Source organism: Patagioenas fasciata, chromosome 1 (assembly GCF_037038585.1).
Source record: "Patagioenas fasciata isolate bPatFas1 chromosome 1, bPatFas1.hap1, whole genome shotgun sequence".
Taxonomy (NCBI): Eukaryota; Metazoa; Chordata; class Aves; order Columbiformes; family Columbidae; genus Patagioenas; species Patagioenas fasciata.
Window position 1 is genome coordinate 97,264,305 of NC_092520.1, and position 15,517 is coordinate 97,279,821.

Genomic DNA, 15,517 nt, shown 5'->3' on the forward strand with positions numbered 1-15,517 from the left:
CAAGTCACTCCTGGGAGATCCCAATTGGACATAAGGGAAATTTTTCACTATGAGAACAATCAGCCATCGGAATAATCTCCCCAGGGAAGTGGTGGATTCCCTAATGCTGGACACTTAAGATTCAGCTGGATAGGGTGCTGAGCCATCTTGTCTAGACTGTGTTTTTACCAAGAAAGGTTGGACCAGATGATCCTTGAGGTCCCCTCCAACCTGGTATTCTGTGGTCCTATGATTCTCCTGCGGTCCCTGCAGCATTGTCCCACAGGCCACCTTCTAGCATCCTGCCATGCACCCACTTCCCCTCCTTTTGGCCATTCTCTCCCCAACGCACACTCGGCAAATAACATCTCCACCACCTTCAGTGCTGCTGTCTCCATTCACAGGCATTCGTGTTGTGCGCTCTCACAACTGCTCGTGCTAGAGCCGAGGTGCATCTGCAGCACGAGGTTGAAGCTTGGTTGAAGCTAGCCAAGGCATCCCCACCGCACAGGGCAGCCAGTGCTGCACATGCATCCCCAGGCAAGCTATGCCTGTACCTTCCCGGTATTTTTTTAATTCTCAAATGATATTTGAAAGGAGAAAAAACATCACCCCTGGAATTTCCCCTTCCCTCTCTCTTCCCCTTTGCTCTTTTTCCAGCAGTGCCTTAATCTGTCTGGGGCCTCTTTCAGATCAAGGTGACACGGATGGAGTGCGCATCTGGTAACAACTAAACCACGCTTGACCGTTTTCACTCCCTAGACCTCTCTTACTGTCAGATTTTATAACCCGATTACTACAGACTTGGGTTAGATTCAGACAGATTGCCTACCAGCAAAAGGCTCAATATCCCATTATCAGATTTGTGAGCCCGCCATTCCTCTTCATTTAGTATGTAATAGAAAGTGTCAGTAATGTCCTGTGGACTTAGGCTTTAAAATTAGTCTTAACTATGTCAGTCAGATGTATGTATCAGGGGATGATACTCCACAGAATCATCTGCAGGACAACAATTTTAAAACATTTTTTATTTAAATATTAAATAAAACACATTGACTAATAATTTTGGTGTACATCTCTCATTTTAACATAAGAAATAAAATGATTGTTCAGTCACAATAAAAAATAAACTATACATCTTAATTAAACTAATCACGAAGTGTCTTTAAATACCCTATTGCATTGCAGTCTGCAGAACAGCACTGTCAGGATACCTACAAAAAAACCCGGACTTTTAAAATGACCTCTTTTTGCTCCAGCAATATCTTCAAAGAGGTTCTACAGCAATTGGAAAAGAAAAAAAATACTATGAAAGTAAAGTGCTTGTCATTGCTCAGGACAGGAAATAAAATAATCTGTGGCCTTTTGATCCATGGCATTCAACAAAATAAATATTGAAGAGGAAATTCAGCGTTTTAAGTACGTGTGCTACCCCTTACAAAACTGAAGGCAAAGTTGCTGCTTTGTGATGAGCTGGCTGCTTCTTGCCCTCCTCTCCAGTAATCTCCACACAACCTGTTTTTTTGGGTTGGGTTTATTTTTTTTTTAAACCACTACAAATGAGCATGAGACTTTGGTGTTTTCTCTGCTGCAAGGCACCACTCATTAACAGAAATTCAACTCAAGCAATTTTCTCTCACTTTGAAGCTTCCAGACCACGTAGCAGCAGTGAGCTGGAGATGCACCAATATAGATACAACACACAGATAAAGAGGTGGTTTATGGAGAGCCACAGACAGAGCCACATGACATCTTCAACCCTTCCTACTCTCACCAATTAACCTGGTCAATCTTTGGCTTTTTTCTTTTTAAAAAACAAAACAAAACAAAACAACAAAACAAACAAAAAACCAAGTATCTATTATTTGTAAATGTGTAATACTGCAGGTTGCATGAAGCCACGGTAACTTGAAGGCACCCTGTGTCACACTAGGGCGATGGGTCCTTTAAGCATTTTGACAGAATGCAGCTATTTTCTGACATTCAGATGACAACTTCCAGCTGAGCTGGCTCGCTGTTTGCTCACCTGCTTCCAAAGTATGAACGCCCTACCCTACTCATTTCTATAGGAGCACAGTCTGCTCTCCCCTTTACACCTAAGCATGACTTCTCTTGATACCAACAGAAGTCATGCTCTGCCTTGGGAGGGGAGCAGAGTTTATAGCAGAAACACAATATAAGCATATTACAAAATATAAAAAATAACTACTGTTTATATAGTCTTCTGCTTCCTATTTATATACATATACAGCATTAAAAACCATACGAAAAAACACCTACCTAATCCAAAACCTCATTTTGCTAATATGCTAAAAACAAACCAACCAAACACCCAAAGATTGTGCTGTTTTACTCACTTTTAATACAGTTTTGTTCAGAAATAGCTGTACTCCATTAGAGCAGAATTCTGTTATAGCCTACTCCTTTTGTCTTTGTCAGTATATAATTATAACCTCAATATTGCACATTTCCCCAAGAGTCAGTTCTGTTTGGACCCTGATAATGAAATGCATAAAAACATAATTAGCAGCGGAAATAACAACGTGCAGCACTAAGAAATACCCCTCAGGCCACTTTGTAGGCAACCTCCAGGAGGGCTTTTTAAAAAGAAAACCCTTCCTATCACCCCACCGCTACTAACGCTTCCCTCCTCAGTGCCTCTGCAAGAATATGAAAAAACTTAGTGTTTATAAAAAGATTCCTGAAGACTATTCAGACCAACAAAATTTATGCATGTGTGTAGGTGTGTATATGTATACACGCACACACCACCCCAAAACAAACAACCCTGCAAAAGACCAGACATCATGCAATTTCAATCCTCATACCAAAGGGATACATTTTCAATAGATTACTTGCTTCTGTACTAATTAGAAGGGGACTTTTTTAAGCTTTTCAAGCTGATGTATCAAGCAAGAAGTTCACAGTTTTCATTTAAAGCAGACATAGCTAGGAGGTGTGGAATGGGGATGTTGGTTCCTTAAAATAAAATGTGTGTTAACGGGAGGAAAAAATACAAGAAAAAAATGGCAATGCTTCCATTTTTGTCTTCTATGAATGCATAATGCTGCATGCCAATGGTTTTCTGTTTATTTTCTTTAAAAGAGGTAATCATCTTCACAAACCCATAAATGAATATTGTCAAAAAGGGAGGCTCTGGTCCCTTCTTTGAAAAGCCTCTCCCTGCTGTGTCACCACTACTGACAGCTGCTAATCTTGCATAAGAGCAGAGCTGTATTGGTCTGACTTGAGTACAGTACCGAAGAGTTCTTCCCCAACCACATCCCTCCCTGTCCCCACAAATGCCCCACCCATCTTCCCCATCATTATTTTTCCTTTAAAAAATTCAGTTTCTATTCATATTTGTTCAGTGCAAGAACAGTAGAAGCAAAAAGACATACATATTGCTTGTTTCAGTTCTATAAAGTTGCTAGCTTTCTGAGCCAGACAGCCTCTTCACATACTTCCAAATTTATTGCTTCTGAGAGTCACTTGTCCACACCAGCCAGCCATGGACCCACACATGCCATGGAAGAGCGGTGACAGTTCTTCGCAACAAGAGCAGCATGAGCTGTAGCAGCCAGGGCTCTCATTTGACCAGGACAAACTTCCCTAGCTGGTTGGAAGTCAGGTCCTCCATCTCACAATCCCCATGCTGCAGAGTGACAGCATCATAACTTGGAGACTGCACAGAGAAACTCTGTTGCTGAGAGAAGGTGGTGCCAACTGGAGAGATGTTGCTGCTGATGTACAGGTGCGTGTCTAGAAGGTGAGCTGCTGAGGACACCGGAGACACGCTGACACCAAAGAAATGAGGTTGGAGCAGTTGGTTGTTGCCAGCAAAGGCCAGCTCAAATGAGTTCTCTCTTTGGAGCTCTGACAACAGAAGAGAATTGGACGCTTTGCAGGTACCTATGCTATCAGAGGAAGGGGTGCCATTTGTTGCAGATGTCTGAGAAGTCTGGGGACAAGCTGTTTGGAGTAGCTGGTGATGCTGGAGCTGGAGCATTCTGGACAAAATCAAGGATGGAAAAGGTTAACTTGCATTCCTTCTTTCTTCCCCAATCCCTGACCATAATTTCCCCTTTGTTTGCTTCTTTCTATCAAACCTCTCCTTACCTAGCCAGTACAACTAAAACAAGCTGACCGTACCAGGTCGACGTGTTTTCACTTGGCGTTTCCTCATGTCGAGAGGGTGACTACCATCAGTAAGTTATCTAGTCACCATTTGGCTTGCTAATAATAGATGTTCTAGAGACAACGTGTGCAGATAAACCGGAAACACCATTTTCCATCTTGCTTCTATGGGAATGAAGAGGTGTCACCACACATGACATTTGAGGCCACTGGAAATGTGCCTCCTCTGTGGGCTGTAACTTTTCCAAATTACAAGGTCTCACTTCCTTGCCATGGGAAAATTACAGGAGAAGGCAGAGGAGGAAAGAAATCATTCCCAAAACTAACAAAGAAAAACACAGCTTGCCATGGGGAAAAGCAATGTTTTCCCCCATGGTACCAAATTGCTTCTCAATTCAGCGACCTCCAAATATTTGGACGCTGAGATTTTTAAGTGGAAGTGCATGTCCTGTGTTATGCATGCCAGCACAGGAAGCCACAAAGGAAGCCAACCAGTTTATCTGCTGCCACACAGCAAAGACGGAGGATAGGACTCCCCAGTGACCAAACTCCCAGATCCCTTTTGCTGTGTTTACTTCTCCCTGCTTGCTCCTAACCAAAATAAATCCAATGAAAAGAGTGAAACTCCTCCCAGCAAGCATCTCACCTCTGCTGTTGTAGCACCTCCTCCAGGAGGCTTCTTCCCTCTCTGCTGCTTCCGCTGCTGCTGTACATGCAGGTATTCGGCTGCGTGTGTTGGAAAGGGCTCATGGCACTCCTTGCTGCCCGAGATGAGGAGGACTGACACACCTGCCGAGCAAAGCCTTTGATTTTATTCAAGCCGAGAAACCCCTTGGCTCGAGCGTTCTTCCGCAGCTGCTGCCTAAAAGCCTTCAAGCCTGTGGAACATGAGGAAAAGAAATGCACTTTAATCCTCCTTAGCATTTGCCTAGGAGTCCCCTGTACAGATCAGCCTTTCTGGGCAGCTGCCTTCATTTGCATGAGAACTGCACTAGAAGAGAGTGTGACTCTTCAGTTCACATTCACTCCTCTGCCTGATGGGCAGACCAAAATCTATTCAACAGAACAGGCTTTGGGACAGCTGCACCCTTGTGTAGATGGACACATGCACAGCAAAGGAGAAACCTGAGAGAAATCAGGATGTTGTGCACTCTGTATTTTAGGAGGAAGGTGGAGCCTGCCATCACACTCACAGCAGCAGAAATATCTTCATAGGCAAGTTGAATCAGTATCTGAGAACCTCTTATTTAGCCACCTTCCTCAGGTCATCCAACCCTGCCCCAGGGACCATGAATATAAGACACAGAATATCCAGGTGGCTGGCCTCAGTCTAACAATAACATGAGCAAGCAAGTATCTCTGCACGCTACTCTTTTCTAGTGGCAGTTGGAAGGGTGCAATTGCCCAGCAATAAAGCAAGAAAGGCATTACCTTGAGTTAATGAGGTATCAGATGCTCGTCTTCCTTCTTGGAAGCTGACAGGCAGGAGAGAAGCACCTCCCATGCAGCCCTGGACTTGTAACACCGGAGCGTCAGACTGGGAAGCTAGGAATGGTGACGTCATCCTTGCTGCGGCTGGGCTCCCCGTCATTACTTGACCTGCCAAACAGCTGCTCAGGGCCACTGAGCTGTCATTTGAAGATGAAGTAAGGCAGCTGTCTGAACTAGTTCCCTCTGTAGGGCTTGCAGAAGAGGAAATGACTATACCTAGGTAGGGGAAGGAAGGAAAGAACATTCCCAAGATGAGTACGTGAAGGAACAAACATAACATCAGAGCCTTCTGCTCACCTACACTGGCACTAATAAGCAGCCGCAAGCTGAAGACGTGTCCCACAACTCATGTTGTCGCAGGGCTCGACTCCAGCAAGGGGCTACCAATGAATAACCAAAGATTGGGCTCCCATACTGCCAGAAGGGCTCTGTCAGCAACTCCAGCACAACCAGGCTATGCTTGATCAGGCCTTCGGTATTTCTTTAGCAAAACAGCACCGACACAGGATTACTGTTTTGCAAACAGTTTTGCTTGTTTGTTTAGTTCATGGGGTCTCAATGTGTACCAAATACAGTTAGTTATGACCTTTTTTTAAAATTCAGGCACCCCCACCTCCCCGAGTACAACAGCGGAAACAAGCAGAGAAAGGTTATGTCCTGCTTGTGAGAATAACCCCCTCTAAAGTGACCTAGGAGCAATACAACAGTGCATCGTCTCTTCCTTAAGGGCCAGGTTTATCTATGGGAAGACAGAAGTGTGGAGGGTAGAATCCAGACCTCTTTTCTGGGCCTTCCTATCCCAGACAAGGTAAGATCAACACATACTCCCCATGCATTTGTCCACTATGGCACTCCTTCTCTGTCTTTTTCCTCTAACTATAGACACCCTTCATCTCTCCCAGACTTACTTACATGGAGGGGCACGCTGATAGAAATGAGTGGTCACTTCGGCCAGTGTGTGCCTCCTGCTGGTGTTGCTAGGGATGCAGATGGGGTGTTCATACTCCTTAATTTCATCTTCCAGCTCCTTCTCTTGCCTTACTTCTTCACTAATGGTGGTCTCCAGCAGGCTGTTGGGGGAGATGGAGCGGTTCCGGAAGAGCCCATTGAAGTTGGGATCCACAGGAAAGAACACAGGCTGCAAAACACATCAAATCACAGACTGAAGGATGTTTCGCTTATTTCTGCACTACCTTTTCATACTCTTCACAGCCCTGTGGCATGCCTTCAGTAGGCATATTGTTTGAGAGGCTACCACGACACCACGTCCAAATGCCAAACAAAAGATTGGAGGGCAAGAACAACAGAATCACAACCCCTGTTGTTTTGGATTGACAGAACATAGCTTAGCTGAGAACACCAACCTGTAATGGATTGCTCATGTCACAGTCCATTTCTGCCTGCAAGGATGGCTGAATCAGGTTCTGAGGTTGCTGGTAAAGCACAGATGATCGTAGGGTTTCACTAGTGAGACTGTCCTGAGGCATCTGGAGAGAGAGTGATGCACAGAAGCCATCACATATACCGCAGTTCCACATGACTTTTCAGATACTGGAGGCTCAAGGAATTTCAGAGCCACCTTCCGTGCAAGGTTTCTCCACGTACTTTCTATCAAAATTAACAAAGTTAGTCTTGCAATGCCAACACAAACACAAAACTCCTTCTCCTAAGTTAGGCTGTTTAACTGGAAGTACAATTTGAAAAGGCACCCAGAGCATACTTTAAAGGGGTTGGGGGTGAGGAAATGAAAAACAATGTCAGAGAAACACACAAGCTGACCCATGGAATACTTCTGAGAATCCTACAGGGTATGTAAGAAAGAATTGTAACCAATCCATGCCTAAGAGGCCAAATTTCCATGAGAAGATTAATCTTCTGGCTCATTATTGACCAGCACTGGGGGCAGACTACTCTTTGAACCATGACCTACAGTGACTTCTCACGAAACAGGCTATTAATATTCAATCAACCTCCCATTGAAAAACAGTAGGCTGTGTCCTGTCAGGAGGCACCAATACAAAAATTGGTTTTCAGAAGCCTGACAGTTTCCATTTTCTATTTTCCCATAGCAAGGGGCAGAAAACGAGAGAGCCAATGGAGCAGCTTCCCTGTAAGTAACGCAATTCCTTACCTCAGCATTGCTGATCTCGGAGCTCCTCGGCCTTTGCTGACGGCCAGTTGCTGTACGACTCGAGAGCTGGCTGCTTCGATACTCCTTGAGGCGCTCCAAGAGCAGGTAATAAATGGCAGCAAAATGGTTGTAGCTGCTGTTTTGTAGAGACTAGGAGACATCAAAAGGACCCTTGAGTTACAGGCAACTCAGGATATAAGGAGCCAAAGCTCATCACTTATAATGGCATACTCAAAAATAAGTAAAAATCTGGAAAGGCAGTGAAGATTTTACTACACTGTGACACTGGACCAAGGCCAGTCACAGAATGACATATATATGACTGCACTATTGGCATTCTGGTAGTCACTGAAGATGTGTCTAAGGGGCAAGCACTTCTCACCTCAACAGTTCTCTGCCTGTCGATGCCAAGTGTTTGCATGATCCCAAGGACCTGCTCATTGTAGTCACCCAGGTTGGAGTTGTAGTTTTGCATGGAGAAGGACAAAGACTGCTGCTGTTGAAGAGATGGGTCAGCTTGCATCCACTTGTGCTGCTTTATTTGGGAAATGGTTATTCGCTTGGTTGGGTCCACAACCAACATCCGTCGGATTAGTGTTTCACAGTCTGGATGACAAAGGCAACTCATGAGCAAGGGGCAAAAATAACAGCCTAGCCACAGGTCACTGCCAAGAAAACTTCCCAACAACAGTGTGTGATGTGTATGAAAATGGGAATTAAAGGTTTCTTAGCAGCTGATGGCTGGTCTGACTATCAGATATTCAAAACATCGCAAGAGATGTCCACATACATTTAACAAAAGTAACACATCACTACAGGAAATGCAGCTGTACTGGATACTGGCAGGTTTCAGGTGGCTTTACACCTCATAGGAGAGCTAGTTTTGAGTCAGTACAGGTTTAGTGATGTTACACCCACTTAAAATAGGTCAGAATTTAGTACAGAACCCATCACATACAGCTTCCTGGTCCATAGCTACTGTTTACTTGTTTATAAACAGGGAATCAAAGTCGTTCACCTATAGCTGCTAAAGGTCAGACTTCAAGATACTTTTCCCTTAAAGAGAGAGGCACATTCGCTTGTTTTTTAATCCAAATCAGAGCAAAGTGATAATACTCTTCAGTTCCTTTTTCTCACCAGATTGTTGGAGTGCTCAAGAAACAGTGCTAAACCTCACTATTTCTGCTCTCCTTGACAGCATAGCCACACTGAAATATATCTCTTCTGCATAGTTCTAATATCTTAGGAGAACTACGCTCATCTCAGCTTTGCAGGCTAGTCTCATTAAAATCCTGTTTTCTCTCTTTTGTGAGTGATTATTTTTCCAGCTAGGGTGTCAAGTATTTTTGTAATCCATAGAGACACTCTAAGCAAGAAGACGACAGCCTTTTAGATGCACCATAAAGCAGATCCCAGAAAAGAAAACGTATGCAACCAGCCCCTCAGCTGTAAGCGCTGCTCTACAGAAACTACTGGATACATGAAGTGGTTGCCAGCTGCAAAACAAGCCCCATCTGTCATTGCCCCAAAAAGAACAGGACAGCTATTCCTTTATTTGTAGCCCCTTTTCTAACATCAAGAATCTGAAAAAAGCACCTTCGGACATGAAGTAAGGGATGCGGAACCGCCCCTCCAGCACTCTTTGCCTCAGAGTTGGTAAATTCGGTCCATCAAAAGGCAGAGAACCACAGACAAGGACATACAGCACCACCCCAAGGCTCTGTCAACAGAAAACAGCACAGCATGTGAGTGACTCCAGTAGGTGCAATGATTTTGAAAGCCTACAGACCCTCACAAAGTACAAAATGAAATTTCTAAGGAACATCAAGCTCACCCATATATCAAGGTGAGGTCCTTCATATTCTTTGCCTTCAAAAACTTCTGGAGCTGCATAAGGTGGGCTTCCACACCAAGTGGAGAGGGGCTCTCCTGACTTGTAGAAGTTTCCAAAGCCAAAGTCTGGAATTAAGGTAAAAGTCTGGGGTAAGGCATGACTCAACCACATACTAATATTTCAGAAGTAGCAGAAAATCAAGAGAAGAGAGCAGATGTATTGTTTTGTTCACTGCCTATTCAATTAAGCTATTCTCTTTTGTCCAGAGGATACATTCAGAGAAATATCAGTAATTTTTGTTTTCTTTTCAGTTACCATAAATACACTTGCAGGATCATCGTAAGAAGCCTGAATTTGGCTAAATGCCTAGTGTTGTTTATAGAGTAACCACGTATTTCTTATTACCTGCTAACTTGATATTCATGTTAGCATCTAGCAGAAGGTTCTCTGTTTTGAGATCCCTGTGCACTATGTGGTGGCTGTGACAATACTCCACCGCTGAAAGAATCTGCCAGAACTTCTTCCGTGCTTCACTTTCACTTAAGTGCCCATTGGAGGTCAGATGATCTGTAAGACAGAATAAAAGAGGTATATGATTTAGAAACACCCAGAGGAAATTTTTCATAATCCTGCAGGCGCTGCACTCACTGTTTGACAGTTGACAACGTCAACTCTGGATTTTTAATCAGAATATATATATTATTTGGCAATGACAATAATAAAGCCATGGCTCCTAAACCTAAAGAACTACTAGCTCTGGCAGTGAGGACTTACCAAACATTTCTCCATTCTTTGCAAACTCAGTAACAATGTAAAGCATATCCTTTGTCTCCATAACCTGTGAAGACACAAGAGGACATGCTTAAAAAAATGCAGACCTCTGTAGTCTCATTCATTTTTCTAAGTGTATTCTCAAACATATCAGTTCAATTATTTCTTTGACGCAACAGCTGGCAGTGAAAGCATCTAATTTTGCACCACAGTGTTCTTTCCAAGCAAACTGATAATGAATAAGATAACAAATCAATGCTCATGTGACCACAACATACAATGGCTTCTCATGCCATTGTTCTTCTCACCATTACCATGCCACCTAATCTCCATAAGATAACTGATGAGAATTTCAATAATTTCATATACTTCCCTGAATTCCTTTTTTGTTAAAATATGTACATACAGTTTTACAATTCATTTGATATATTTTGAACATGCAAAGTCACTTAAAGTTTATATGAAGTCTTTGTTTCAAGGTTAGCAGGTACTCAGATCAGGAGAGATATCTGCAACTTGGACAAATCAAGAAATAGTATAAAATACCCCTCTGCCATTTGGTATTGGCCAGGGACATGGCAAGCCTCTCGTGCAAGTGACAACAGCCTGCTGTTTATGTAATGGCAGTGCTTGATGCACATCAACAACTGCCAATATATTGCTCAGTGTTCACCTATCAATCTAGTATAAACTCCCTTTGATACATGTTAATTTGTTCCGTTGAAGGAAGAAAGAACTGAAAACTAAACAATGAATGAGAAATGCTGCGCATTTCCAAATTCACCTTCAGTTACTGCAGCACATCTTTCAAATGTTTCATTTCAAATTTCAAAATACACCATTTCCTTGGAATTGGACTCTCAAGGAGCAGATATTTTGCTTGGGAAGCAGAAGGCTCACAACAGGTTAATAATCAAAAATGCTACTTCAGAGGCTGTAATTTCCAGGCTCCTAACATGTAACTTTTCTGAAGACTCTTGTCCTCCCCTCACTGCAAGTACACACAGACACAAAATTAAAATAAATAAACAGGGAGCAAAGGAAGAGAGGTTCCCAGCTTAAAAAAACTGAAGGAAAGTGTTCTGGGAAAGTTGCCATCTGGATGAAATTAAGACGCTGTGCTGAAACTAAAACAATGATGAAATAATACAAGAACACACACCCTACATTGGTATGTCATCTAATTCCATCCCTGCTTCTCAGTCTCCACCAAACAGGTAAAGCATCAGTTACAACAACAAAGAAAAGAAAACTTCACTGCAAAGAAATTATGGTCCACTACCAACGTCACTTGCTCCGTGAACCACCGTGAGGTGGTTCAACTAGATGGTATTTAACCTGCTTTTCTAAAAGCTTCGAAATAGTATTTTCACCCACGTCATTCCACTGAAATGAAATCAACCGAACTGTTAGAATGTTTCTGTATATCCTATACTGCCCTATGGGCAACAATGACGTGAGATGTTAACACAGAATAATTTTTGTTGTGATGGTTAATACTATAAATATCAAGCACTTCATGTGTGTCAACATCTTTAAAAATAATGCCTTGCCTAAGCACCAGCCTTACTGGCTCATCAGCCTTACACATTAATTAAACTATTAAACTTTTTTTTTTTTTTTAAGCTAGCAAACCCAACGGTAAAATTGCAGCTGATAATAGTGTTTACTACTGCACACGGACTTTCAGACCTGCTGCTTCATCCATCTATTCTTCTCTCCCCCTTGCCTTTTTAGACAGGTCCAGACAAAGTGCAATACCTCATCTTCTTAAATCCACATGGCACTATTTAAGATGATTAAGAGGAATTTATACCAAATGCTAATTAGATTGATTATTTAGAATTTGCAAACTAGTCCTTGCTCACTATACAGCTATCATCCTGTTTTCTGCAGAACACATTAATTTCTTCTTATTGTTAAAAATACCCATTAGTGAAGAAACTGAACAAATCTAAATGAAAATTCGTGTTGTGAAACTCTACAAGGGGAAGGACAGTTAAAATTCACTTTCAAATCTACACCAACTGGAACAGAATAACCAAATGGGTCTTTTTATGACATATTCTAAGATACCAACACCTACTGGCTTTTTCTTTTCTACTTAAATTAGAATTCTAATTCCTAGATTAAACTTCTACATAGATTTTCTACTTAGACTGATTTGGTTTAATTGTTGTTGATTTAAAATTCCTTCCATTTATGGCAAACTCAACTTTCGAGCTTTCTTCTCTATTGTGCTACATGAGTTTAAGTCTTCCTCTTATCAAAAGCACTTAAGAAGTTCCAGTCCTCTAAACTGGAAAAGTAGATGAGTTAGGAAAGGCAAGTTAGTAATACAAGTCCAGATAATCAGTTCCTGGATCTGAAACAAACTCCAGATTGGTTTTAACTGTAAATTTTACAGTGCACTTTGTCAAAAAGCTGTTTAATATACCAGAGTCTTGTTCAAAGAACGACGAATTACTCTTAAAAAACTCAGTTTAAGTGTTTTTCAAAAAGTATTTCAATATGCATTCTCTCTGCAAATATTTGACGTAAAATCGTGCAAGGGAAGAGCACAAGCATATCTCATCTGCATGCTGCACTTCAAAGCTGACCTCTTACCTGGTATAGCTTGATAATGTGCGGATGATTCAAAAGCTTCATTATCTGAACTTCTCTATAAATCTTCTCCAGATTGCTTGGATCTAACCTTGTTTTGTCTATTATTTTTATAGCAACCTGCAGATTTAAAAAAAAAATGAAACAACCGCAGGTTTTATAAAACAGGTACTCTTACTATTAAAGTTTTTTTTTTAAAAAAAGAAGACAACCCCAGCACACACACACAAACTCACAAAATCCAAGAAAAGTATCTTTTAAAGTATGGACTTGACAAAGCTGATTCTGTTTTTCTGAACCACACAGAATTCATGACACAGAACATTTTCATTTTTCTTTTCTATGTCAAAGGATTACACATAAGGTAGTGAATAGAACTGCAGAAATTAGCACTGGACAGGATTCAGTAAATCTTTTAATCCATCCCGAGCCAGTGAAAAACAGATTCCTGCAACAGACTGTTTTCTACTGTAGTGACCGATGTGATTTTGACATGCACTACAAATGGAAATACGGTTGCATGCCATTAATAAATAATTTCTACAAATAACACTACAAGTTCTTTGTTCCTGAAGTGAACACATCGAATGAAAAAATTAGACCCATCTAAAGTCTTCAAAAGATCGTTAATTTGTTCGACTCTTTAGCAAACTAAGACGAAGTAATTCAGTGAAGCTACCGTCACACTCGGAAATGTTAACTTCACATGTATTCTTGCTCGCTTTTAATTTTACATGAACTCTGTTGAACACACCAGGAAAACTCAAAGCTCCTACCAAGAACTACATCAACTACTGGTGCTCAGTTAGCACGGCGGGCTGAACCGTCTGCACTTCGCAAAGCTTGATGCCGCTTTCCCTCCTCTCCATCGCCAATTTCTCGCACGATGTGTTCAGGGTAGCCGGCCCGCCAAGTGGCAGGCCCTTGGCCCCCAGGTCCCCCCGCCAGCCTCCGCACCCACCTGCGTCTTGGTCACTCGGTGCCTGGCCAGCTTGACCACCGCGAAGTTGCCTTTTCCCAAGGTCCTCTCGATGTCGTAGAAACCGACTCGCAGCGGCCGCTGCTGGGCTTGTCCGGCAGCCGGCACGGAGCTGTACTCTGACATGATCACCATGGCTTAGGCGGGTGGCGGGCAGCGCACGCCGTGCCTAGGAGGGGAGCATCCGCGCTGTCCGGGGACGCGGGGCGCTCGCACCTGCACGGAGAGGGCACAGCACACCCCGTCAAGCCGCGCCCGCCGCCGGATCCCGCTCACAACTCGGCGGGTTCTCCTCCGTCCCCACAGCGGAGCCGCCGTAGCGCTGGCCCCGCTCCCCGCCTCCCCGGTCCGCTCGGCGCTCGCTGCATAACTCGCCGCGCGGGACGCGCGCGCGCGTCGCCGCCGCCCCGCGCGACACTCCCTCCCCGCCCCCCGACGACTTCGGGCGGCCGTTGCCCAACCGCCGGAGCGGCCGTGGAGCCGCCGTACCTGGGCGGGCGGCGGGCGCTTCTGCGCGGCTGCCGGCGCCGGGCTGTGCCGCCTCGGCGGGGTGTGTGCGCGTGTGTGTGTGCGCGCGCGTGTGTGTATGTCTGGCGTGCGCCGGGGGGCAGGCGGGAGCACGCGGGATGTCCCGGCCCCCTCTCCCCTCCACCCCCCCTCCCGCCACCCGCCGCGCTCCGCCGGCCCCCCTTCGCGCACACCCCGCCCTCCCTCCCGCCTCTTCCCCCCGCCCACCGCCGAAAGCCGAGACGGGCCCATTGACGTCACTTTGACGCCAGAGAGACGCGCGCCCAGGCGCGAGGCTGAAGGAGAGCGAGACACCGGGCCGTTGCCAAGGGACGGGCGGTGCTGACGCGCGCGCTGATGGAGCCGTCGCCCGGGAGACGGAGAGGCGGTGACGTCAGGGCAGAGGGAGGGAGGGTGCCGCGGGGTCTCCTGTCCCCCCCCCGCCCGGAGGGGGTGGGGGGGGGAAGGCTTTCTGCTGTCACGTGACGCGTCCTTCTCCCGGCGGGGTCGCCCCCTACCGGCGCACCCGTCGCCCGCGCCAACCGCTGGAGCGCGCGGGGCGCCGGCAGCCGCCAGCCGGCTGGTGGCCGCTCTACCGCGCCGCGTGCCCGTCCCCTCGGGGAGCTCCTGAGCGCCCGGGGCCACCGGCTGCAAGACGCCCGCCGCGGGCAGGGGTTGCCCCCAGCCGCGCTACCCTGCCGAGGGCCCGGCGGAGATGTGGAGACTGCGAGCGCCGCGCTAAGCCCGCTCGACGGGGAGAGGCACCTCGCCGGCGCCAGCGCGCGGGCAGTCCTGGTGACCGCCAGGCCCCCGCTGGTGACCCTGACCCCCCTAGTGGCCCCTTTCCCGCCACGGAGACGGCCCCCACCATGTGCCGGAGCCCTAGACCCGCCGGGGCTGTGGGGCTACCGACTGCGGGACTGTCCCGCTAGCAGTGGGGAAATTGTGGCTGTCGTCCTGCGGAGGACATTTGTGCCCTAATCCCAAAGCACAAGGAGGGCTACGGACGCCCTCCGCTCGCAGCAATGCCCGCGGCGGGACAGTGACCCGCCTTCCCCTTCGCAGGGCCGCTTTCCGTTCCCGG

The 15,517-nt window shown here is 45.5% G+C and overlaps 1 protein-coding gene across 3 annotated transcripts; it reads right to left on the reverse strand.

Annotated features, from left to right (window-relative positions):
- Positions 1 to 992: 992 nt before the first annotated feature.
- Positions 993 to 14,564, reverse strand: SIK1 (salt inducible kinase 1). Of its 3 annotated transcripts, XM_065860867.2 has the most exons (14): positions 14,416 to 14,564; positions 13,909 to 14,142; positions 12,951 to 13,067; positions 10,347 to 10,410; positions 9,978 to 10,139; positions 9,573 to 9,697; positions 9,335 to 9,458; positions 8,121 to 8,344; positions 7,739 to 7,888; positions 6,972 to 7,094; positions 6,520 to 6,745; positions 5,548 to 5,823; positions 4,763 to 4,994; positions 993 to 3,989 (listed from the first exon to the last, which is right to left on the reverse strand). In XM_065860867.2, the coding sequence occupies exons 2-14, from the start codon at positions 14,059 to 14,061 to the stop codon at positions 3,569 to 3,571; spliced, it is 2,397 nt and encodes a 798-aa protein (XP_065716939.1). In that variant the 5' UTR covers positions 14,062 to 14,142; positions 14,416 to 14,564; the 3' UTR covers positions 993 to 3,568. The 3 variants fall into 3 exon arrangements, with proteins under 3 accessions (XP_065716939.1, XP_065716947.1, XP_071667689.1); XM_065860875.2 differs by lacking the exon at positions 14,416 to 14,564 and having other exon boundaries at positions 13,909 to 14,285; XM_071811588.1 differs by lacking the exons at positions 993 to 3,989; positions 4,763 to 4,994 and having other exon boundaries at positions 5,638 to 5,823; positions 6,516 to 6,745.
- Between the last annotated feature and the right edge of the window lie 953 nt (positions 14,565 to 15,517).

Bases quoted from the DNA above. Each gene is read 5' to 3' on its own strand.
- SIK1 (XM_065860867.2), bottom strand. From the start codon at position 14,061: ATGGTGATCATGTCAGAGTACAGCTCCGTGCCGGCTGCCGGACAAGCC. The intron at 10,411-12,950 runs GTAAGAGGTCAG...GTGTCTTCACAG, and splicing joins ACATTATCAAGCTATACCAG to GTTATGGAGACAAAGGATAT. The intron at 8,345-9,334 runs GTGCTTTTTTCA...TTTGTCATCCAG, and splicing joins CCCTTACTTCATGTCCGAAG to ACTGTGAAACACTAATCCGA.